We start from the raw sequence: 26356 nt of genomic DNA on the forward strand, positions 1-26356 counted from the left end.
TGTTTCTCTAAGGCTATGGTAATCTATGAAGAATACCATTTCAAAAATATTTCTGTATTATTTAAAGATTAAGTCTATAGTAGGAAAGCTGGCCACTTCTCCACTCCGTAACAGGATACATTAGTGCTACTCATATGTAAATAGGGCAAAATAATTTCTGACACAAAAATCTGCAAAATTAACTACTACTGAAAATGCCTACAAAATACTGGTTCATTATGGGTTTTTAGGCTTTTATCTTTGTGCTGAACTCCGCAGCACAGGTACTAGCAGTGGCTGAGGTGTGAGTAGTGTGCTTCTGATCCTCAGACAGTAGGCTGAAAGTACTTGCTCATTTTGTAGGAACGTGTAAATAATAAATTGGTTTAAACCTTTATAATATGCTGGGCTTTGTACCACTGCATGTGTTACTCTGGATAAAACAAATCTCACTTTTGAAGGGCAAATTTCTTCTGGACCTTGTTCAAGCTCACTAATTGTTGGGTTACAGTTAGCTCCACAGGGGAAAGGAATGGACTCGTTGCCATCTCCTGCCTCACAGCTGTAAGAGATGACTAGCCTTAGAAGAGGGAGCCATGGCAACACCAAGGCTCTTCATGTATATGCAAATTCCTGCAACTCTTTGAAGTAGCAAAATTGTTCCTGAAGTTGTCTAGGCAGAGATGTGTGCTGATGTAGCTGAGTACCACGAGTTCTCTTCTGGCACCTGGACGTATGCGGGTGACACAGGTCTGGTCTTCCTGAGACTGGAGCGCAAATTCAAACCACCGGTGACATCAGTATATCCTGATGTAAACGGGTGGGCTGTACCCTGTTTGCAATATTGGGGGGCAAAACAATGGTGTTGGTAGTTAATTAAAAGATATAGAAGGTAAACTAGTCTGTTTTGTTAAGACACTCATATGTAAACGTTTCAAACCAATTAGTTTAGCTGCTTTGTATGGAGTGGCTCAAACACTGTACTGTCCAAAATGGAACAGTGTACATTTCCTTTATCTGTGTTTATTCTCAGCTAGTGTGACTGACTGAAGACACTATACTTCAGCTATACGACAATCCTACAGGATTTAATTGCTTTACTGTTTTTCTCTAGACTTAGAAATATTTATTTCTGAAATATTTCTTGTATTCCTCTTATTGAATTTTGCTTTGCAGAAAAGCTTATAAAATTTCTTCGTATAATTTAAATTTTCTTCTCTAGTTTCCTGATCAACACCTGTATTTTGTTTCTTAATTTTTAGCTTGTAGTTTTATATGTTCTTACAATAGAAATCTAATTAAATGTATAGAATAAACTTCAGGAAAAACTGAAGATTGACTGGTGCAACCATTTTCACTTAAAATATTTTGGCTAGTTTAAAAATTGGCTCTTTCTGTATATTTATGGTTTGAATCAAATATATGCTAAATAAGTAGCTGCTGGTTTTCATTAATTTTCATAATGGGAAACAATAAGAGAATCAGTGGAAACTTTATAGGTGTGCCCAGGTATAAAGAGTTTACTTCTTCTGCCCTTTCTATTGTGTGGCTATATGCATTGAATGAAGAAACCATCAGACGGCTGGATTTTTTAATGATCATTTTAAAAGAAAATACGTACTTTGTGTCACTTTATGACAGTTCTTTAAAAAGAATGAAGAGCCAGATTAGAATTCAAATTACATTGAATTACTGAGTTAATCCTGTAAGAGAACCCAGATCAAAATCTGGCCAATGCTCAGCAGTCAATTAGTAGAAAAATACAGTAGCTGATGACAGTTTCTTTCAGCGCATACTGCCTTATGCTTACAGGAACTTGGTTATATAGGCATTAGTCATAATTTCCCAATATTAATTTCCTAGCTAATGTCATTACAGAATTGATTCGAACTGTTCTTTTCTGCCTGACAGCTTTTTGGCTGACCATCTGAGGCGTTTAAATCAAATGTAAGATGCATACTTTGTTCTTCACTGTAAACACATAGGAAATGAAATTTATAACCCAGTCCTTTCTTTCCTTTAATTTGTCTGGTTACATAAAAACTGTTGAATATATTTATTGGATGTTTGTTATATGTAAGAATTTGTTACTGAAGGTAAAATACAGTCAGTTTAAAGGACCTTAAAATTGATACTCTCAGGCCATTATGTTTCAGAGCATTGGATTTTTAAGGCATTTCTTTTTAACAAGATTTGCTTTATTTAGTATAAAGGAATATAAGGAAAAATTAGTGCACACTACTGCTTAAACTATCCCATTTCAGTTCTCAGGAAGTTTGATAATTGATAATTCTTCTGTCAATAAAAGGTCACATTTAATATATCATACCAATTCCTTTTTGTCTCTCATCTTGACATTAGGAAAGTGGACATATCCCTATTAAGTTCCATATAAGAATGGATGCTTTTAGTGTTTGTATAACATGAAGTGATTTCATTGTATGGGATCACTTAAATAAATCACTTATTTTGTCAATGTCTTTAATATTTGGCCTGGAATGTGATGCGATGATTTCAATTAAAGGGATAAGTAAAACAAAACCAGAGTTTCATCTGCATAGTGCAATAAACAACTATCACTAATGACAGTGCAATAGACCCTTGTTTCCAATTTATCATGTATTTTTGAAGGTAGAGTTGCACTTGGTATGGACAATGCCTACAGAGATATTAATGTTCATAAAGAATATAATTAAGTTAAAAATAGGTGGGCCAACTTAATTACCAAAATCTTTTTCTTTTGTCATAGATCATGATTTGACTGTCTAGTCAGATGAGTTTGCTGGGTTTTGGCATGTTTAGTTCTCAAATGTGCTATAACATCTTTGCAGAGAAGCTGTACTGGTGTACTTAAAATTTATTGGACATCTAGGAGTAGAAGTTGCTGTAGTAGGAAGCACAGATATTTTGGAAATATACCACAGAGAGTGCAATTACGTATTTCATATGATGCACAGTCTTAGTAACCTGCTTTTGTTTTTGATGGCACAACCAGATGGAAAAGGAGGATATTGCAAGAACTGCTTGTAATAGCAGTGGGTGAATTAGGAGGGGGGGATTTTGATGCATAAATTTTGATTTACATAGCAGCCTGCAAAGCAGGAACTCAATCCTGATTAGACTCCAAACTTCATCATAGTAAGAATATAGAGAGGGATAATTGTAGATACATTTCAAAACAATTGTTTTTTTAGGAAGGTCAGTTTAATGCTTTACGATCTTTCAATTTGTTACTTCAAATTATGCTGTTATGAAACAAGAAAAAAAGGCGTTTATGGACTTATGGATGGATTATAAAACTGGATTTATAGACCCAGTATTGAACCTTTTTGGTTTTGGATTTGTGTGTCATGTGTTAACTCCCTAGAACAGACTCAGAAAACACTTCAAATATTTTTACAAAACATACTCGGAAGAGATAATGTTACATTTAATAATGTTATATATAATAATAATGTTACATAGTTATAAATTAAATACCACTTTCTTGGAAGATTATATTACACAGTACTAATCATTAACCTTTATGATAAAATGTTCTAAGACAGTATCTTCTCATTAGATTTGATGGGAGTCAATTTTCCACCTGAGAGAAAAAGGTTGCACAGGCCTATTTATATTTTCTGATGACCTGCATGCTAATGATAAATTTTCTTAATAAATGTTATCAAACTTCAAAGCTGTGAAACTAGTGTGTTGATAAATGGTGATGATTAAAACATCTTCATTAGCCAGTCATGTTGAGCCAAAATAAATATGAATTTTATTCTCAGTACTTCCAGCCTTAAGCAGCTCATTGTCTGACCTTTCTTTCAGATCATAATTTGTGTTGAGTACTGATTAATGTAAAACCACTCTTATATGCCATGAAATATTTGATTTCACAAGATAACTGTTCCAGTGGCCTTAAGATAATCTATGTCATTTTGCAGTTCTTTTAACTCCTGTGCACTGCACAAGCACCATCTCCACTGAATACTTAAGAAACTTCAAACTAAGAGTAAGACATACTCAGCCACAATGATTACTCCAAATCAGAGCAAACAACTGAGGATCCCAGTCTCTCCGGTGTTCCCAGTGAACTGTTCCAGATTTTGGGGTGCAGGTAGCTTTTGGCAGGGTTTCAGCTATGTAGAGTCACAGACCCGTTGCAGAGGGAAAGGAATAAATTTGTACCTGGGATTTGGTGAAAAGAGGGATGGAAGACAAGAGAGAGAAACTGGTACTGACCAAGCAGTGAGGTTAAGAGCTGTGGAAAGGTAGGATTTGACCCTAGTTTCCTCCAGGACAGTTTACTGAGAGCAAGTAAGGAACTCGAAGGAAGTTATAAAATGTCTCTATGTGGCAGGGATTGGGAACGAATTTGGGGAGGGATTCAGTCTGGTGACGGTCAGCCGGAGGGAGGATTTGACAAGCAGCTGGAGAGAACTTGGCAGGGCCGGGTGAAAGGGACAGCGAGGTGACAGGCTGGGATTAGTGTCTGGAGAAAATAAGGCTGGATTAGAAGCCAGAGAAGGGGAAGAGAGAAGGAAACTCGTCACTTCTAGAGCTGGAACGCAGCGCGTTGTACTCTGCTCCTGCTTTTGTCCCATGACAAAATCACCTGGCAGAGCAGTAAGTGTCCAGAGCCGGTGTAATACCCATGGCTGAAGTACTGTTTTCCGTTTCTCTTCTGTTTTAAACTAGAAAATTGGAAAGAAATATTTTGTAAAAATTAAGTATTTTAGGTTGCAAAGCCAAGCAAGCCCTCAAACATTAGGAAATTAAAGTTGTTTGTCTGGTCCTTATGTGAATGTATCAGATGGAAGTCTTTAATTATTTAATTGTGCCTACATGACATTTTCCCCACAGAACCTGCTACTTATTTGTGAAATGGATATATCTCCTTTGGGGATTAAGTGGGCATTTTGTAGTAATGAATGCTTTGTCTTTGAGGCAACTAGCCTTAGTTGTCTCATTCTTCCGGGTTTAATTTTGCTCCGCTTTTGTTCAGCATCAGCAAAATATAAATAATACTGACCTGTCACATCTTGAGTGTTCTGAAAATAAATGTATTAGTGGGCATCTGATAGTCATTACAGAAAGATCTTAGAAAAATTACCAATTCTGTTTTAATAACACTTTTAATTAATGTGGTAAATAAAACATAGGCTTATGCCTTGAACAAAGAGAATAAAACTAAAAATACCAAATAGCTACTCATTAAGGAGTTTCCAATCTGTGAACTGAAGGAAGAAGGGACCCAGTGGAAAAATAATAAGCATGTGATTATGCGATTTTAAAAACTGCATTATACAAAGGCAACTTTAATTCTGGCATTTACTGCTGTTTGGTTTCTTGACATAATTTTGGGGGTAATTTATGGATTAGCTGTGTAAATCTTGCCCTAGGAATTATCAGATGTTTAGTTTTAATTTTACTGATTTGAAACATCCTTTATTGGTACTGATATTATTTTATAAATAGCAAATTGCTGCATTAGTGTTTTCCAGAGAAAAGATATTAAGTAGAAACTACATCAGATTTCTTGTTCTGAATGTCTCAGAATGGATTTTTTTTTTTTTTTTTTTTTTTAAGAGGGGAAAAAGAAGAATGATGCTAGCTAAAAGCATCTTAAATCTTGTGGGAGGCTTCTAGAAAACCAGTGATGTCCTTCTAGTAGGGGAAGGGAGCCTTATATCCAGGGTACAGGTGATTTCTCTGAGTGGGTGCAAATTTGCAGTGAAATCTGTCAGATTTCTGTGACTTTAGGATGTTAGCTTGTATAACCTATTAACAAAGTAGAAAAGTGATATCATGTCCCTGTACTTGCAGATGTGTTCCTGCTACTTTTGGTTTTGTTGTGTGACAATGTTATTGTATTTCCTTAATTTAGCATAGGTTTATAAGATGTAGTGGTATTTACCTCTGGTTGCTTTCCTGAGAGCTCTTTCTCTGAATCCATATACTGACAGGCCAGGAGAAAGAAAAAGTCAAAAGGATGGGTTAGTTTTAGTCTTCTAGAGAGGAATCAGTTATGAAAATGTTTCTAAAAGACAAGATTAATTCACAGTCTGAGCTCCCTAAAGGCATGCTGTGCCTTCCACTTGTAATGATGAGAAGATATTCATTGCAAGATGGATAAAAAGATGTTCTCCAAAGACTGCATTTTATCTGCCAGTAGTAGGACACAGACAGAAGCATCCATGAAATTAATTATAAAACCCTTTCTCAGAAATGTGTAAACATGACAGTAGCAGTGATCTCTTTTACACCTCTTGGGTCCTGTGTTTTAACTGTGATTGAATGGAGCTGTCAGATTACATATAGAGTGACAACTCTTTACTAGCTGCAGCTGGATGAATAATGCAAAGAAAATGTTTGCAATCATCTTTTACTATCTAAAAAAAAATTTCTTATTCTCTTAAAACCCCTTTTGAGTTACAGGTATATTTCTGTGGCAAGAGGTATCACAGGTATTTATGAATGCGTAGGTGTAAACTTGCTGCAAGTTCACTGTATAGTTGTGAAATATTAGATAATTGACAAACTGAAAAATTCATCTAATATTCTGTCAGTTGCATGCCATTAGTCATTCTCTTCAGCTGTGGGTTATAGTCTTGCATTAGAGAGAGGAATAACATTAAACTGGTGGCTAAATTCTAGGAAAATACTTGGTGATGAAACTGCAGTGCTGGAGTATTTATGAATCAATTTATGATGCAACTTTGTGAACTTCTAAGCTTAAATTTATAAAGTTATCCTCCAAAACTTTTATTTATGCAGAAAATGAGAAGCTTGAAGTTCATTAAAGTTATGGGTATTTAGCGTTTCTTGAAAACCAGGCCATTTAAGGTAGCTATTTAAAATATGCAGATTAGTACCTCAGTGTAGAAAAGTGTTGAAAAGATTGACTGTGGAGAGCACTGTTGTTCTACTGATGTTAGTGGAGCTGTCACATTGTTTTCATGCTACTGTTTTTGTAGTCTTGCCTTTTATTTCCTTTTTATGCTTCTATTCCTAACTCATATCCCTGAATGTTAATCTAGTTCAGATCAGCACATCAGAATTATCATTTCTAATCAAACTGGTTTGAAATCGTTGACATTCCGTTGCCCTTCCCAGACTTGTTCTCCACTTAATTTTGAGCTTATTGGAGGGGAGGGGGAAATGGCTAAAATAGTAGTTACAATGAAATGCCTGTGAAACCTTTTTAAAGGCTGTAACACTCTACTTGTCCATATCTGATTAATTTAAAAATTTGATGAGAATACTCAGTAGTGAAAAGATAGTAATATAATTCCCAGTGATTAATAAAATGTCTTGTTTTCTAAATAAACAAAAAGACATATTGCAATGCTAAAATAGATACATGTTGCATTTTCAAATTCATGTATTTTAAATCCTTTTAATACCAATGTTCAAAATAACACTACCAATATTTCTGAAGTCTGTCGAAGGAATTTTTTTCATTGTTAAACACAATAGAGTTTCTGTAACATTTTACAAACAAATGGAGAAAGTATTTTTCAGTTTTATTTTTTTAAGTCATGATTTTATATCTTTTTGTCACTATATGAATTATGGCTTGATTGAGAAAAGTTTATGAGAATGTCCAGTTGATCTTGGGATCAGCTATATCTTTTTAAGGTAAGTTGGTGATTTTGCCAGGTGTTCTTAGAAATATACTGTGAATTTTCAAGTGATCTCGTCCTCCAGATTTGCACTGTGTCTTCTAGTTTCCTTATAGCTCTGTCAGCACTTTTCCCCTCCTATCCCATTCTGCTTAAAATGGCCTATTGGTCTGACATATTGATCCCACTTGGTCCCGTGACTAATATTGATTTTATTCTCAATGGGACCATAGCCTGTCATCAAACCTACTTTTTCTTTCATATCAAGATGACGTTTGATGGGCTTATTTGACACTAGAAGGCAACTGCGCTTGGTTATGATCAATACACTTGTATTCTCTGTTCCTTATCATTCTCAGTAAGACTACATTAGCAAATGAACCGTGAAAATGCTTCAAGTACCTGTCAAGCAGTAGGAAGATCTTACTCCTGTTGTTAGGCAATGTGTAGGTACTCTGCTGGGCTCTTTATTAGAAATATTGGACTACTATTCCTGTGGTATAAGTCTACTATGGCATAAGGTTAAAGTACAGCAGATTTTCGGCTAAAGGCATATCATGTTTCAGTTTTTGTTTACTTTGTCTTGTCTGCATGGAGACACTTAAGAAAGTTGTTCCAAATTAACTGCAAAAATAATATTAGTCAAACTATATTAAACGTGTATGTGAATCCTCTTATTCAGAATTAAGGTGGCCTTAATTCTATTTGTTAAGAATTTTCTCTTTCATTCTGAATAAGGATAGCCATACAAAATGTTAATACAGTTTAACTAATCTTCTTCAAAGTCTCATTTTAATTAATTTGGATTAATTCTTCGGTATTCCTATTCAGATCAGTCTTTTTCAGTGATACTCACATTATCACTAATAGTTCAGATACAGCCTCTTTCATGCTGGTGGATATTCAGTGGTATCAGAAGTAGTGAAAATCCAAAGAAGGTATCATCTGCAAGAAGGGTTTTCCATTAGTCTTTGATGCATAATACAAAATATGCACTCGGTAATTTACAGTGTTGTGTCAGACATAAAAAGGTTGTATTACTTTTTAAGCCATAGTTAGTGCTGTAAGACGCCCTCAGTGTGCCTCTGTGTGTATAGTGAAGGAACTGACCTCATGTGTATACTTTTTTTTTTTTTTTTTTATTTGGGAGTGTCACAGGTAGGCACGTGATTGCTGTATGGTTGAGGGAACTGATACTGTGGCTGCCATCACCACTACCACTTAGAAAATTATGTAAATAAATACAGAGAGAATTGGAAAACCTTTTTCCATATTTTCTGGGTGAAACGTGTGTAATTTAGTTTTTCAACCTGAGTAAATCTAGCAAAGATAGTGAAAAATAAGAGAGGGGATAAAGGAATAAGAGGTAAAGTTTGAAAGTGGATACCACAAAATGTTCTTCTTGTTAAGATGACAAAGAGAGCAGAACAGTTTCTTCCACTCATTCTCATTCTCATCGAGTAAAGAATTCAAGCATAAATAAGAAGTTTGCACTTTAATGGAAAAAAAGTAAGGTGGTTTTTTTTCCCAGCCAAATACCTCATGTTACTGTATATTTCTGAGTTAACATAGTTATGGAATATTATTTTTTCATACTGTTGTTTAATATGGCCAGATGACACTGCATTTTACATCAAAAAATATTATTTGTATAAAGAAATACTATTCCTTTCCCTGTTTTTATTTCCCTCTGTCAAATTTAGACTGTATCTACATGACTGTAATCCTGATAGATGACCCTAATATAAATGGAGGTACATATGTTCTTCTATTACCAGACGTGAAAATGGGGTTACTGGAAGCATTAATATCATATCTGAAGGTGTGAGTTCATTATTTTTAACCAGTTACATCCAAAGAACATCCAAAAATGTTTCCCATCTGAAGCAATTTTAGCAGGAAATATACATCTTTAAAATATGTTCTTAATTTTTGTTTCAGAGCTGTCCTTTTATTGCTGTCATTATTTCAAAGTAAGGAGTGTTACTTCAGGTTTGATTATTCTTGTAACTGTTTTGTGTACGATGCAAAGCCTTACCTTAGACCTGATGCATTAAGGAATACTGAACTGGATTTCTTAGCAGTGACTCACTTTTCTTGAAATTTGTGTGACTGAAACTTTGGATGAGCTCAAGGACAGGAAAGAAGCTTTGGAACCAGAACTGCCTTACCTCTGTAGCAGAATGCATTTCACATCTTGTAGCTTTCCTATAAACCACTTGCAGGCGGTTACCTGCTTCTGCATTCTTTCTACATAGCTGCTAATACGCTGTGTTGTGAGGAAGGTTAGCAAACACGTGCTACTCTTTAAGCTGTAGCTGAGGTGTAGTAGTAGCATTTACTGGTTTGGTTACAGAGAAGGAGCAGAAGCGCTCAGGTACTATTGTTGTTGGAATTAGATTTCTGCATGAATGTGGGAGTTCTTGAAGCCACTGTCTTCCCACTCATCAAAATTTCTTTTCCCATGAGGTGAATACATGAGGAAAACTGCACATAGTCATCAACAAGAAGTTATTGCTTGTAAAATGTGATGTTTCATTGTGTTAAGGAATAGAAAATCTTAAAAAGATCATGATTTTTTTCTTAAGTGTGTTGACATGCTATTGTCTTTGATTTGAGAAACGCTGGATATGGTGGGTTTCTAAGCTCCGCCTGTTTTCCTTTTGTATAGTATTAGTTCCTGCCATTATCAGTCATTTTGCATTGCAAATGTTTGCTTAACAAAAAAGCCAAAACCACATTTTAAAATTTAGGATTATATTTTAGAAGGTATTTGTATCTTCCAGTATTTGCATAGTGAAAGGGAGTAGTCAGTGGCCTTTTCTGTATATCACTGGTTTGTGTGTGCAGTCATGGTAAACGTGTAAATAAGATGAAGGTATGCATGCTTGTGCTAGCAAATTTCTTGTTTTAAAAAAAAATTCTATCCATGTTTATGAGATTCATGATGTTCTTTTGAATAAGTGGCCAAAGTATCATGTTTATCATTTTTCTTTTAGTAAGGAATAGACTGTATGATACTACTTGAAATTCTACATTGAAACCAAAACCACACTAAAATTTCACACACAAATCACCAAATCAAACAGTTTACAATCCTACAATGTTTTCATATCATTAAACTATTAGACCAACTTTCTTTCATTTTTGCATAATGAACAGATGTGAGAAACTAGTGTATTTGTCTTCATTGAAATCAGTGCCTTTTCTACTTAGGCTTCTTAGAAGAAAATGACTTCACGAATATTAACCATCAACTAATTAAGACGTACTTAATTAAATGCAAATGCTACTTAGCAAAAGCAATTGAGAGAAAGGCATGTCATTAGGGAATTAGCAACTGATTTAACACTTGGAGCTACCAGCTAGGCACCTAAGCAATAGAAATGAATGCAGAAACTTCACATGATAAAAATAATACAAGGGAAAAATACACCATCTTTTCACATTGTGTTTGTTGAAAAACTTCAGAGCCAATGAAGTAGAATATATTGAGACTATAAATTGTAGATTAATGTTGCTTTATGTTCAATAATTAGAGAGGTTAAAAATTAATCAAAATGTTGAAAATTTATCAACCTACCTCATGCAGAGAGATTTTTTCACTGCTGGTCATTCAGGAACTAGAACAGAAAATAATTACTTACAAGGTAACATAGTGTTGCTACTGTTTTCAAGGATACTGCCATATTACTAACATTAAGCTTATGTAGACAGCCTTTATCTTTGCAGCAGATATGAATAAACACCGTCAAGATGTTATGAAGGCTGCTGGGTTTAATAAAACATTTAAAGTTTCTTAATGTCTATTGAAGTATGTGTTATATGCAAGTATTGAACTGATTCAAGAGCAAAAATTGGTCTGTCAGATACTGTTGCATGTGCTGCTTTTTTTTTCCCTCCAAATACTCTTAAGATTGTTGGACTGAACAAGATGGTAAATGATGAATTGCATGTAAATATTATTGTTTCCCCTTTCTGTAGCTTATTTGATTAAGTTTTCAGAGATTAACTTCTAAATTCTCCCTATTGAAAAATCTGGGTCAGTCTTTCACAGTTGTGTATGCATTTTAATTAGAGAGATGTGCTATGAGAAAGACAGCTTTCCTCAGAGAGTTCCTCTTGTATAAGAAAAAAAACCCACAACCAACCAACAAAGCAAATAGAATTGCCAAAAAAAATTCAGTCATGGTATGAGACTAAATTTCCAATCAGCAGTTCTGACAAAGTCGAAGTAAGATAAGGAGGTTTGAGGAAGACAGATCGCAAGTGCCTGATTATGCAAAAGGGCAGAAGTTAAATGAAAGTATTATGGGCCTCCACTTTTTCCTATGCATAGTTCACAACGTAGTTCTCTACTTCTTCTGATCATTGAAAAAAAGAAAAATCCACACTACTGCATCAGCAGCATCGTGATTTGGAAGGAAAAGTTAATTTGCTGTGACAGTACATGCTAGGCAGGCAGGATTTTCCTTTTGTGGTGGACTTTGGGGACTGGTAATTGCTTAGTGATTTGAAAGAAATGCAATAGTATTAGAAATGAAAATGATAATGTTAGTTTATCCTGGTGATTGATTACTATCTGCTTATTAGCAGATATAAGGTGTCCTAGCATCTGAAAAATATATGGGTTTTGATAAATTTAATATCTTTTCTGTAATGTGAAGGATTTCCCATTTTGCATTAGACTGATCAGCCAATGTGTAGACAAGGTTATTACTAATGGAAGTCTAGTATAGAACTTCAAATGTGGATAAATTTGTAAGTTTTCTCTTATTTCAGTGGGTTTTTTAAAGGTTTTTTTTGTATTTTCTTCAGAGTAATGACAGTTAAACTCATTAACGCTTTTTCTGTACTATTACAGTCTAGTCGTGATGTTCTTGTAACTTTGAGGCAATTAGATTTTGGACTGATATTTTCTTGCTTATTTTCTGCCCTGAGTTATAATTAAAACAGACATTTAGGCACTTCAGAATTGTAAGAAAATTAAAAAAAAAAAAATATTTTCCCCTCTACTAGTCAAACTGTCTTTGTCTATCTGCAGGAATAATGCAAAAATTGTAAAATTCTAGCACGTACAAACTTTTTAGTGGAGAAGCATATGCTTTACTAACTTTGGGTATGGAGAGTGGTTAAAGTTAGTTCCATATGAAAACAGGACTGAGCACATACCACAGATCTGGTTTTACTAAGTTTTGAATATAGATAGGCATATTTTGTTCTTGATGGGCAGAGTCCACACAGCAGCTTTGGCTTCTCAGACAGTCTGAGGAGGTTGTTCAACACGTTTGAAGACTGATGAGGGAGTCAGCATAAGGACATGTGTAGGTCCTTATGTGGGAGGAATGCATATGGGAAACTGCATGGGAATTCAAGATAAAGAACAGTCTCGTTGGCTGTTTCAGACTTTATAACCCATACAGGAGGCAGTGCAATACTTTCCTGTTGATTATTTTTCTACGTAGGGAGGGAAGGAAACAGTAAATGGCAACCAGCACAGCTCACAGATTTTAGCATCGTGTGAACTAACTGCATTTTTTTTCCTGCAGCCTCCATGCTTAGAGGCATTACTGAAGGCAGTTGAATAATAACAAGGCCTTCTTCACTCACAAACACAAAGCGCTTTAAAAATTGAGCTCTGGAGTGAGTTGCCAAGTATTTCAGGTGCCCAGCAGTTCTCCAATGGATGACACATTGTGTGCCTCCTTTTCAGCTTCACTGGCAAGACAAGAAAACTGGTAGGAGAGGCATCACCTGAGAAAGTGATGCCTATAACTGATATAGTCACATGCATACAACACAGTATATACCCTGGTATGTATAACCAGTACATCCAGATCATCCAGTGCTCTGAACTGTCAGTCTTTTCCATCCTTTTGTATTTTTACATCCTCATTTTAAATGTGCAGTTCTAAAAACACTTGAATGATGCTCTGTACTTTCCTGTGGTCTATTGTACTTAAAAGCAGACTATCATATGTGGCTACTAGGAGCCACAAAAAGAAGATATTGGCATAAATGAGCCTTTTTTTTTCTTAGAGTTGCAGATATACTAGTAAATTTGAAGACATATGACTAAGCAATACAGAGTCTGAAGTCTGCAGTTTTAGCATTTAGGCTCAGTTGCTGTCATTACTTCTTTTATGAACTTTAAAATATAACTGCAAGATTTGTTTTACCACTGTGTGATATTCCTGTCCTTTACTGATTACACAGGCATTTTAAAAATAATGTTCATTATTAATGTTCAAAGCACTCTCTTGATTTGATCCCATTTATTGTGATTTTATTGTCAATTTTTTACTTAGTTTATATCAGGTTATAGTTCAGCCTTTCAGAGACTATAGCTGGTTTCCAGGTACAGGACTGAGACCAAATTCATTGCCTTATTGCATAGGACTCCAGCAGCATTTTTATTTTATGCTGATTTTTTTTTTAGTTGTTCTCTAGGCCTCATTGAATCTTGCAGTGATTTGACTGTTCATTTTAAGGTTTTAAAAAAATTTTGCCCTTTGTTAAGCACTTGCCTTTCCGTTTACTACAAGTCAGAATTTGACAGCAATTTTTTACTGTGCACTGAAGCATGCATCATATTAAAAGATGCACAATAAGCAAGAGGGTTTCCTTACCGTGTCTCTAGTGATACCAGCTCTGGGAATGCTTCCCATTGTAAAGATCTTAAAGCATTTTACAGGAAACTTAAATATCAGACACATTTTACAGATGAGTAAACAAAAACACAAAGGAGTGACATGATTCAACTACATTAAACACAGAATGTAGGTCTTCCGCGGTCTAGCGCAGCCTTCAGCATCTAGACAGAATTTTCACAGATACCATATCTGCTTTGTGAATGTAATAAAACAAGAATGGTGATATGAATACAGTCTGATACTTATGAATAGTTAGTCAGTTCCTCCTGAATGGTATTCACAAGCTACCTCTCTAATCTGTAAAAATTTGCCTATTCAGTACGGGGTTTGGTGTTTTTTGTTTGCTTGGTTTGGATTTTTTTTGTTGTTGTTTGTTTGTTTTAAAGCAATTAAATAGTTCAGTAGTTCAATAGTGGCTCTGGTGTGTGCACACATACTAGAAGGTCTTCACACCAAGAAGGCAGCCACAAGGAGGTTTTAATGTAGTGACTTGCTTTGCTGATTGCCTAGCTGGATCCAGCATAACAGTTCAAGGAAGAGATGTGGATTTGAAAGGCTGTCGCCTCGGCACTCTTTACTGATGATACAAATCTGTAAAAAATCCCAGCAAAGGTTTAAACTGTTTTTGACATTTTTGATCCTTGAAAAAGAAAACCTCTTTTGCCTCCTGCCATTTCTACATGGAGTCAGTCCCTTTAGTGCAATTTGGAGAATTTAGCCCAAAATATGCATCTGTTGCATAAGAGAGAAATATCATTCAACTACATAGGCACTGTTTCTGAATATGGACTGTTGCTAGATTCCGGATTTTAATGAACAAATCAACTGATAAATGATGAAGAGTTTTCTTGACGGAAATGTCATATTCTGTTTTCATCTTTCTGCTTTTTACTTTTTGTCGTTCTGTTGCTTAGAGTATAAGTAACTCAGGGTAGAGGCCTTTGAGTTGTGTTTTTGGAGTTCTGTCTTCAACTCTTGTACAACATAAATGTATACCTATAAAGTTCAAATAGAATATTAGACTACACATGACAAACTTTTTCAAATGGGACTTTTTCTAAGTAGCTTTAGTCTTTACATTGAGATTGTACCCAGCCTATGGTTGAGTGGTTCCTGGTAGCTGACTACACTATGCACTTTAGAAAGGAAGGGAACAAAGGTCAAGTTGTTCATAAAATTGTTAGTGAAATGTCAGAAACTGTTTAGTCTAAATAAAATATTTCCCTGAAGATAAGAAGTACCCATTATAAAACATTCCTTCCAACTGCATTTCTGTGCTGTTGAATTCATCAGATAAGAATTGGACAGTGGACAAAAACTAAATGCTAGTATGGAAGATACATATTTCTAGACTATTTTCTCTATAAAAGCAAAGGATAAAAGAAGGCTTTGATTTTGGGAGAGAACGAAGGCTTTTTTTTGTTTGAAATAAAAACTCAAACTGAAACAAATTTAATACAATTAATCATTGTGACTCCAAATTTAGCTTGAGTTTCAAGTTAACAACACCGCAGTTGGTAGGCAATTAATAAGCTCGATATGATATTCTATGTTTACGCTATGACATACTTTATTGTAATAGTAGTATTTCTTGCAAAGTGTGAAAGTGTCCCACCAGTTTACCTCATTGAGTCTTACCTGGCAGTGGAACAATTTGAGAGTAAGGTTCACCCTTTTTCTAGCTTTTTTTCTATTCTTTGGAAAAGAAGTTTGCAGTGTGTTCCTCCGTCTTGTCCTTCAACCCAAATACATGCCATTCTGATGAAGCAGGCAGGAATCCCTCCTGCATTGGTGTCAGGGTGTGATGACCTGCGATACACAAGAAGGAGCAATTGATGCAAAGATTGAGTCCAGTGAGGGAAGCAGAACTTGATGTGGGAGATCTATGAAGCTTTTGGCAGGGCTCGAATTTGTATTTTTAATATGGGAAAATACAGCTATTGAGACTGACTTGATCTCAGAGGTCTTTATAATTCAGATGACTATGACTACTTTAGGCTATTTTAAAAGCATGAGCTGCAGGACTTCCCCTGGTTTGGAGAGCCAAGGAAGATTGATGTTTGCAGTTCTGTTATGCCTAAAGATTCTGTATGAATAAAATATTTGACACTGTTTAAAGGGATATAATATTGGATGGATAGCCCTCATCTTTTCCTCTTTTATAAAGAATTTGGTCGTTAAGAATTCTGGGACCCATGATATGTCACTAGTACTAAAGAACCTCCTATTTTCAGGAACTCAGTTTATCAGAGATTCTTATTTGAGAGGCTTTAAGACTCTGTAATCCTTGAATGACAAAAAATATAGTTTCTGTTTAGATTAGTGTTTGATTTATTTTATTATTATTCCATTAAGCACTAAAAGCCTAATTTGAGACTTGGGTAAAGCAGTGTTTATAGATCTTTGACTTCATTTACAGCATTCACAGTTCTCACTGAATTAGCTTTCCAGAATCCAGGTGGTAGTTACTAACACTGGCTGATGTCTTTAAATTATAGAGTATTTAATGATTGTTTCTAACAAATATTTTGTTGTATCGAAGACTTATGTTCATTGTAAATCTTGATGAGACACCATTTTGTTGACATTAGCTATTAAAACAAAAGGGTTGACATGATGGATCGTAGCAAGTGCAGTGCTATAGACACTCCAGTCAGTCACATCAAGATCACATATGCTTCAATAACGTTTCAGTAGATGAATCATAATTCAACAGAAAGTTTTATGCCCTACTACAGCAAGGATCATATAGCACAAAAGGCATTCAGATGCTTTGAAATGTTATGTTTTTCAGAAAATTAAAAAAAAAAAAGACATTTCATGTTTACAAATGAACTGGCCCTTTCCATGCCTTGATTGTATGTGATTAACAGGGCCTCAGAAGTCCAGTGTGCTCTTAGATGCAACTTTTTCACAGTTCCTTGTAACTGGCATTACATATTGGGCTACTCCTCAGTTCCTGGTGCTTTTCGTTGCAAGCACTTTCTGTAATTGGTTTGTATGATAACAAGGCTATAATTCTACAACAGTGAATCCAAATCTCTCCCTCCTTAGTTCATTTTTTCCATCATCTGCTCCAAAGTGAAGATTCATCCTGAGGCTTCTGTCACTGTCAGTGAGACATTGACCTCAGAATATGTGGTCATTTGTTCATTCCTCACTTAATGGATATTAACTGATTTGATCAGGAAATTATATGTCACCTTACAAAAGTAACCACTTTGTGATTAGGGTGCTGTTCAGACAGATCTCAGACACAGTACTCCCACGATTTCCTTACTGAAAACAAAAGCAGACCTGCTACTTAAACACTAGCTAGTATTTCATTAAACAATTTATACCAGCCTGGATCTTATTATTATAATCAAATGTGAACATTGATGTGACAGAATACAAATGCATAGATCTTTTTATACTTCCATGACACAAAGAGTGTTGTGTTATTGGTTTGTTAACAAATGAAGATCATTCTAACCAAACAAGACACTCTGACTGCAGCTTACTGCAACTCTCTTCATATTTTGATGCATATCTGCAATTCAAAGGATGAATTGTGGGTTATAAAACTGGCTAAGCTGGAAGTTAGGATACTTTTCCCCTTCTCCCACAAACGTGGATGAAGACTAGGTGATTACTGTACATGCATTTCCATGTACAGTTTTCCATAGGTGTATTATATACTCTGTTATTCACATTAGGATTTTCTGTGGAATCAAATATGTATTAACAGAATGAAAGCCTAAAGACCACCCAGGCTGGCATTCACTTCAGCAGAATATCAAATTAAACTACGTTTAAGCATGTCCTTCTAGAATCAAGGCAGAGGAGACAAGTCATTTTAATAAAAAATCTATTTACTTTGTTTATATAGAAGAACAGAATCTAATTTATTTGTGTGCCCATCTGGACTAGATTGCTCATTTTAAGTTAATTTAACAAATGATAGACTACTACTGGCCTTTTCTTTCCCAGGAGAAGAGGTTGACAGACAGCTGTGTAGAGATGCTATCTACCCAGTCCCGGTTGTCTGCGACGCTCCATGCCCAAAGGAGTGTGTCCTCAGCATGTGGTCTGCATGGTCCTCCTGCTCGCACACCTGCTCCGGCAAAACCACAGAAGGGAAGCAGATGCGTGCCCGCTCCATTCTGGCGTATGCAGGTGAAGGTAAGGTCGCATACTCTTGCAGACTCTTGTTTGATTGTGAATTCTCAACTGTCTTTGTAACGTCAAAGTAATTTCTTAATTGACAGAAACAAATTATTGTGGTTTTTTAAATATAGAAAAATTATTTAAATGCTTATCCTACATTTACTCATGATACCTAAAGCTCTTTTAAAGAGGAGATTTTATTTTACTTATTTCAGTTACTATTGCTATTTTTTATTATTCTGCATAATGTTACTGTTTTGATTTCGAATATATGGTTTTCTCATTTTCTGTTAAAATTAAACAAGGCAAACAATTTATCCCATGAAGACATCTATGAAAGATATTTATAGAGGATTGTTAGTAAACCTAATTTAGGTCCAGTTTGGAAGGAGGTAAGTATGAATGCTGAAAAGATGAGAGTTTTAATGGATTCAAATGCTAACAAATGGCTTTTGTAGCTTCTTAGCTCAAATTGGTAACTAATGTTACCCCATTAACATTTTTATTCATAGTAAGACTTTGGTTTTACCCTGCAAATCCTCACTCATGTGAATGGTTTCCATTCATGCAAAGGGTCCTTGTGCAGCGTCTGCAGCAAATGCAAAAAGACATAGCTGGAATATAAAGGAGAAGAAGAAAAAGGTTTTAGATATAGGTTCAAGTCTATTCTTTGATGATTTTTCATGCTTCCTATAACTGTTTTTGTTTTGTTCTTTAGTATTTTGGGGAGTAATAGAGCAAATGTATTCTGTATGTAACATGGTTCTAAAATGGCCACATCAAGTGTGCCAGGGTCCAACTGGTAAAATGCTTTCTGCAACACTGGGAGCAAGGAGACATAGCCACCAAAGAGTTCGTGGAAAACATGTACTCATGTGTATTACTGACAGTAAAGTTAAATGCCTTCAATATAAAAGGATTATGTGCATGTTTTAGTTCTTCTTTAAAACTGTTAAGCATTTTATTACTTCAAGTTAAGATGAAATTTAGCTGAAAAGTGAAAGCTGTAAGGTATGGAAGTAGTGAAACAGAATATGTTTTGAGAAATGGAAAAAGAAAGGGGCAGGCTTCATCGTATACCAAAACACTTCTCTGTTTGCAAACACAGTTAACTTCATTGCTAAAAGTATACTGTGTATTTGACAGAATTTGAATAATTGTAAAAGAAAAAAATAATGTAGCAGAGCAGGCATTTTCAAACCTTTCCCTGAAAGGGACCTTTGCTACAAGAGGCAATCAGAACTACACTCATTTTAGTGGGTGATTCAAATAATAAATTACTTAGATGGATCTATGTAACAAAGTAGAAATGCTCTTGAAATAAGAAATAAAATTGGTTTTATGTTGTCCCTTTTTTTATAGTGTGTCAAATGGACTCATTTTGAGGGAAATACAGAGACATGTTTTCATATGATAATTCAAATAAACATATATTCATGTGCTTCTTGGTTTTCCGTGTAGGTCAAGATAATAGATTTTCGATATGCTTATGCAGTTCTACTGGAGACAGAAATTTAACATCCTGACAAGCATGCCACAGAAGTGAAAACCTAAATTACTCCAGAAAATTATTCCACTTTCTTATGCTTCTTTTTAAAAAGTACTCATTTTATTCTGACTTTGATACTTAATGCAATTTAGGATAATTTACAAGGCTGCAGATGCAGCAAAGCAGTTAAGCATAGCCTGGATTTTAGGTACATGAATTTTATTTATGTCTGTTGTGCAATGATCAGAACCAGCACTGAGTGACCACAAAGACTGACAAGTCTCAAACCACACAGGTAGGAGTGAAGAGATCCCTAAACTACTGCTAAGAAAGCTAACTCATTACCTAGACGTTGTAGTGCTTCAGCTTTGCTTGAACCCTGGCCCCTTTACCACTATTCCAAGATGAGGTTATTCTGTGCTTTTTTTTAAGGATACAAGCTAGTATGTCTACCTAGCTTACAGCAATTCACTCACATCTTGGTCAGATAGCTTCAACACTGTGCTCCTTTGCACTCTGTACAAACTCCAGAGAATAAAAATTTATAAATAAATAAAAGAACCTTCTAAGGCTTAGCATATCATTACAACTCTAGCTGGAAGGTACTTTTCACCTTTGCTTGTATTATATTCAAAAAGTATCAGTTTAGCTTTTATTTTTTATGCTTCCACGGAATTAGAGTTATTGTTGTCTTTCTCCTCATATGTCTCATGCCTTTTAGTCATTTGCTGCGTGACAAATAACTGAATGACTTGTCACCTCCAGAATTGCATGACAGAGATCAGCTGTGTTCCCAAAACATAAAACACTGATTGTGTAGTTGATGCTGGGAGGTCATTTTATGTTCTGGGGACACAGAATGTATTCATGTATCTGAACGTCTGTATCCTGCTGATATAAAAAGTAAGCTCCACATGAAACTTTTTTGGGAAACGTGCAGTTCTTAGTTTTATTCAGAGCTTAGAAAAAATGCATATCACTGTTGATGAAAACTCTGTAAACATCATGTATAACTAAAAATCCCAAGTCTCATAAATGTAAGACCAGTAATTCCATTTACACATTAAAACTGAGTTCTGAAAATAGCTATCAGTTCTGTTCAGGTGAACGGTTCCACAGGTGTTCCCTTTCGGATTTTTGAACCTTTCCTTGAACTGTTGGTATGAGAGGCAGACCAGGTTAGGTAAGCCATTTCATAGTAATTCCTGTATAATATGGCCATGATATTTCCGAGTTTTTATTCAGAACACAATAGGACAAATATACTGTACATAAATATATACAATTCCTATGATATCAGGATTGGACATTAATTAATGAAAGAATGTGCAAGTCTGTTGCCAATCTATGAATAAGGCTAAACTTGGCTTCTAAGATGACATAAGGAGTCCAGGTTTATCACTGTGAGTCCTTGATCACATGCATCCTCCTGCTAGTCATGGAGAATTTAGTCTACGAGCCTGGGAAGATCAAAGCATTGCAGGCATTACATACACAAGGAATACTGCAATCCCTCAAAGTGTCTGAAGTGCTTAATTCTTGTTCATTGGGGTACTTAAACATGAACATCCCATTGGAATTTTTGAGGATCCTAAATACATATGAAATAGATTCTTTTATCTGGATCTCGGGTGGCTTCTTATCGAAGTATTGTCTGTGATTGTTCAGTTTGTCTCCTCTTTGAAATAAAAAATACTATATTCTGTCATTTTGCTTGTTAATGTTCCCAGATGACTGTCCATGATAGAGCTATGTCATTTCACACTTAAGACCTCATTTTTCTTCTTACTTCCCAGCTATCTATGCTGCTGAATTGGTTTGAAGAAACCATCAAGTTAGCATAACTGGCCACCAGGAAACAGCCACAGTATAATCAGTTTTCTTGGATGACTTAGAATAGGAATAATTCAGTAGTATTACAATAATTCCTTGGTGACAAGAATAGCTTCACAGGAAAAATTGAAGCCATATGTAAATTACAGTAGTGACAAAGTTTTCTAATGAGCTCTGGGATACAATTGCCTCTCCAGCACCACACTGACTTCTGCTCGAGCCAGGAGCTGACCTTGGCCGTACGCCCTCTCATCAGCGTTTCCTCATTCAGAACAACACCTCTTCTGCATGGTCAAACCATGCGCTGCAGAGCCTCAAGCACAGTGTGGTTATGCACATCTGGGATGGGCTTATTTACTTGCATTCAGTGGAGAGAGAAAGAGGAGTCTCTCTCCTCAAGATAAAGACTTTCTGTGGTTTGTGAGATGACTTCATGTGGAAACTGGTGTCACAATAACCATTTTTTATATCTTTTCTGAGTTTATTGTCCTCAGCTTGAAGGTTTGAAAGGTGAAGTGATTTATAAATTTGCCTTCTGTGAGCCTGCCTATGGTGCTAGCTCATTTGTGTCACTGTCAAATACATCTTCACGGTACAGTAAGAAACTCAGGAAAGTCACTGTCTCAAAATATAAAATGACAGCAAAGGACATAATGATGTTACTTGATACATCATATGGTTGTTCTGCATGAGTCTAGTAAAGGCATCGTATACAGCTCAGCCTATCTCTCTTGAATGTAGGGTTTGCCTACTTTTATTTTCTGTTTAATATTTCTGTTAATTTTTTATTTCCTGCTTACAATAAATCTTATATAATTAGTAATATGCACTAAGACTACTTTACATAGGCCATGACCTCAGATTAAAAAGTACTAAATGAGTCTTAATTTTTTAGTAAATAGTAGATATGCAGATTGATTCTGTATTGATTATACACTGCCATTGATTGACACTGCCAAATCAGTGTCATACCGCATAACACTAATGTTGTGGATACATTCCAAGTTTTATCAGTAGTAAATGACTGATACTGATTTTGGAAAAGTAACGATTAAAAAAAAAACCCCACAAGTCAAATGCAAAGAAGAAAATAATCTGATTAAAAAGCTTAATTTAATAAAGCGAGAGTGAAGGACGATTTTGTTTGAAATATTCTCTTAAGGCAGGGATGCATATGCATGGCAATGTCTTACTATGGCTATTGTATGTTCATAGATTAGTAAAGTATAATGCCAGAAGGACTATTTAGTGTGACCTCTCATATCACAGACTATTACACATCACTGAGTTAGATAGTATAGAATATCAGTTGTCCATCTTATTACGTATTCTGTTTGACAGGGGCCAATAGCTCATGCTTCTCATATATCTGCAAGATTGACTTACTGAACGTGTAAGGAATAGCTGGATCAAAGGAGTTTCTTCTCAACTCTAGGCAAATTATGGTTGATATGCTTTAAAATTTTATTCCTGTTAAAATTCCAGTACGCTTTGACTTCATAGTTGCCAAAGAGGAGTTATATTTAGGGATTTTTAATGTATTTACTCTTCTTACACTTGTTGGGTTGGTTTGTTTTTAATTTTTTGTATTTTCCTGGCTTGAAATAAGTGCTTGGTAATTAAATCTGAAAGCACAGAATTGAGTAATTGTTTTCCCAGCAAATTGCTTATTCACTAAAGGATTAGTTTTGGAGAAGACAAGGATTTTCATGAGTTTTAACTGATTTCAGCTGAAACAGGAACAGAAACCCACTTAGTTTTGGAACTGTGGTTCCAAACCTGAATTTTCAGGCTAGACTTGCAAAGTGACCTGGCACCTGCATGTGAAGGTGAGCCAGGGGAGAGGACGCTACTGTGCTTCCCCTTTTGCTCAGGAGCCCTTCAGTTCAGATTCCTGCCTATAGTGTGGGGTCTGGGATTCAAATCCTATCCAAGAAGGGACTTGAGGACAGACCTCTCGTCTCCCATGGGTGCATCCTAACTCCTGTCCTGTTGTGTATTATAGGATAGGTCTGCTTGGTTTGTATAACTGATATGAACCAGGTGAGGAAGTGTGAATGTTTGCAGAACTGGAAGAGGAGATGTGCACCAAGAGGGCAGTCTTTGTTCTTATGTTAGCAGTCTGCATGTACTGACCATGTCTGTCTTCGGGAAGTGCAGCTGCCTTCAGGAGTGCCTACTGTGTTCCTACAGCAAAGAAGAAATGAGTAACACCTCACTCTCTAGATTACAAGAGGCACTTCAGTCGCATCTGTTTTCTCAAACTTTAAGATTATTCCAGCTGTTTTGAAATGCATATATAAAATTACATGCATCTGTAAAATGAGTGATATCAAAATGATTAACTAAAATGATCCTAAATGCTTTAAAAAATGTTAATCATTTTGAAATTTGGAAGTTACCAAGACAGTGTCACACAAAAGAGTTATAAAATCCAATCCTTCAATAGCCTAGAGCGAGATGTCTTACCCATTACCAGCTCCAAATCAGGCAGAAAAGCAATCTAAGCATATGACAATTCTGTTAAAGCAGTCAAGGAAACTATCCTCATGTCTCTGCTATTTTATGACTAATATGCAAGTCCCTCTATAAAGCTAGCCTTTCATTTCCAAGTGTGCTTTGCTTAAGTATCCAAAACCAAGAAGAAATGCTTCAGCTCCAACTGTTTTTTGTACCTTGAAATGATTATTTTTAGTACTGCCAAGCAGTTATTTAGTCATCTGATCATGTATTATATAAAATGTATTTAGTATTGTATGTCCCTTTTTCATGTATTCTGATAAATGTATATTTTACTTTTTTCTGTGATACTCATTAATTTTTATATTCCTGTCAAACTTGTCCTCATTTGGTGAAATGCTCTTAAAGCTGAGCAGCCCTGATCTTGTTACCCCTACACAGATGTTGTAAAGGGCATCTCTAACTGCCAGTTTTCCAACCCTGTCTGCTTTTTCTGTACCTATTTTAATTTGAGGGAGCACAAGGGAATGCTGTTTTCCTGGAGAGAATGGCACACTGATTTATAAATAAATAGTGTATTTTTTATTATTGCAAAGATTTGGTACTAGTGATAGTTGTTTTATATTTCAGTAATATTATTTCCACATTTTGTTCATTTTTTACATAGTTTTTTAACTAGTGGTTCAATCTGAACAGAACTGGGTTCCCACTGAGCTGCAGACATTCATGCCCCAATGTTTTTCATTTACAAGTCAATGTCGCTCTCATTTTTTCCCTGCGTATACATTCTCGCATAGCTGTCAAAACTGAATCTAAGTTGTCTCCTTATTCTCAACTGCCTTAGGAACTGGTGGCTACAGCATCCGTTCCTGGGGAAACATTTCTTTCCACACACACTCCTTTAATTTATGAATTTGCTTAAATATTTCCCATGTGTTTCTTCTTGAGCTAACATCAGATGGAAATAATTAATATAGTAACCTTCCTCATCTCTTTTAAATTCTCCTTTTTTTAACCCTTGTACTGGGGGAGCATGTCTAGACTCCTCATGTAGATCAATTTTCTCTCCCATGCCAAATAATGTTACTTCACTATCTTTGATTTTTTTTTTTCTTTTCAAAATACACTCACTTTCCTAATTTCCTTGCTTATATTCCTATCTTCTGGTGTTAGCTGGAAGATTTTTTTATTTCCAGAAGGAAGCTGCTTGAATAACTTTTTAAAACTTATTACATAACCATAATTTTGTTTTACCATTTGTTTTTTTATTTCCTTTTTTAGGAAAATGTATATGACATTTTGTCTTGATGCTTTGCATATTGACATGTATTTTAAGCAATTCTGATAGACTTGAGTTGCATCCATTCTGAGCCAAAAACCAATTTAATTCCAGTCACTGTTTAATTACATTCACACGTTTTTAGGTTTTTCTAATCCCCATTTGCAAAACTTAAGATTAGCTAGTCTTTGGCATGACATCTCAGTTAATATGATGTTTACTGTTGCTTGGTTGCATCAATATTTTTAGCCCAAAGTCAGAAGTTAAAAATATCTCTATGGAAATAATTTGAGAATTTGGATTTTGTCATGTGTTTTCATTAGAATGGCCCTTTCCTCACGTTTGCTGCATATCTAGATATCCCACAAAAGCAATTTGGGGTATAAAGTATTTTCACGCTTGTGACACTTGACTTACTTGTATTGGAGTACTTGAAGTATCCATTGTTTCTTTGATTACATTTAGTTGTTTGTTTAATTTCTCTCAACAATGAGTGCTTAAAACCCCTTTCCTCTTGCACGTCTATAGAGCAGGTCAACCTGAAGTTCAGCGTTGGGATATAAAGGTTAATATGCTCTCTGACATGTGCTTGGTGTGAGCATACATTTTTCTTTTTACAGAAAAGTTGTACGGCTTATCTGCAGTAACTAATAAAAAGCTCCTCTTTCAGTTATCTTTCTTACTGTTCTTGTCTTTTAGGAAAGACTAAAACGTTATTTAGATTTTCCCTGGCTTTCCATCACTTGGAGATAGGAGTCCTATTGTTCCTGTGTAGGCCATGAATGTTTCAATTAATTCTTAAACCTAGATACTGTATGTCTAGTAACACCAGAGATCTGGCAGACTTGCTGTCTGCTCACAGGGCTAGACATCTAGTAACCCATGATTAAGTTTGGTAGGA

The 26356-nt window shown here is 35.4% G+C and overlaps 1 protein-coding gene across 1 annotated transcript in view; it reads left to right on the forward strand.

Moving 5' to 3' along the window:
• Positions 1-26356, forward strand: part of THSD7A (thrombospondin type 1 domain containing 7A) — a 205966-nt gene that overhangs the window by 113623 nt on the left and 65987 nt on the right. Inside the window, exon 7 of the mRNA XM_050891559.1 lies at positions 18218-18409. Within this exon, the coding sequence (XP_050747516.1) occupies positions 18218-18409 (192 nt within the window). The remainder of the gene's footprint in view (positions 1-18217; positions 18410-26356) is intronic.

Source organism: Gymnogyps californianus, chromosome 2 (genome assembly GCF_018139145.2).
Source record: "Gymnogyps californianus isolate 813 chromosome 2, ASM1813914v2, whole genome shotgun sequence".
NCBI lineage: Eukaryota > Metazoa > Chordata > Aves > Accipitriformes > Cathartidae > Gymnogyps > Gymnogyps californianus.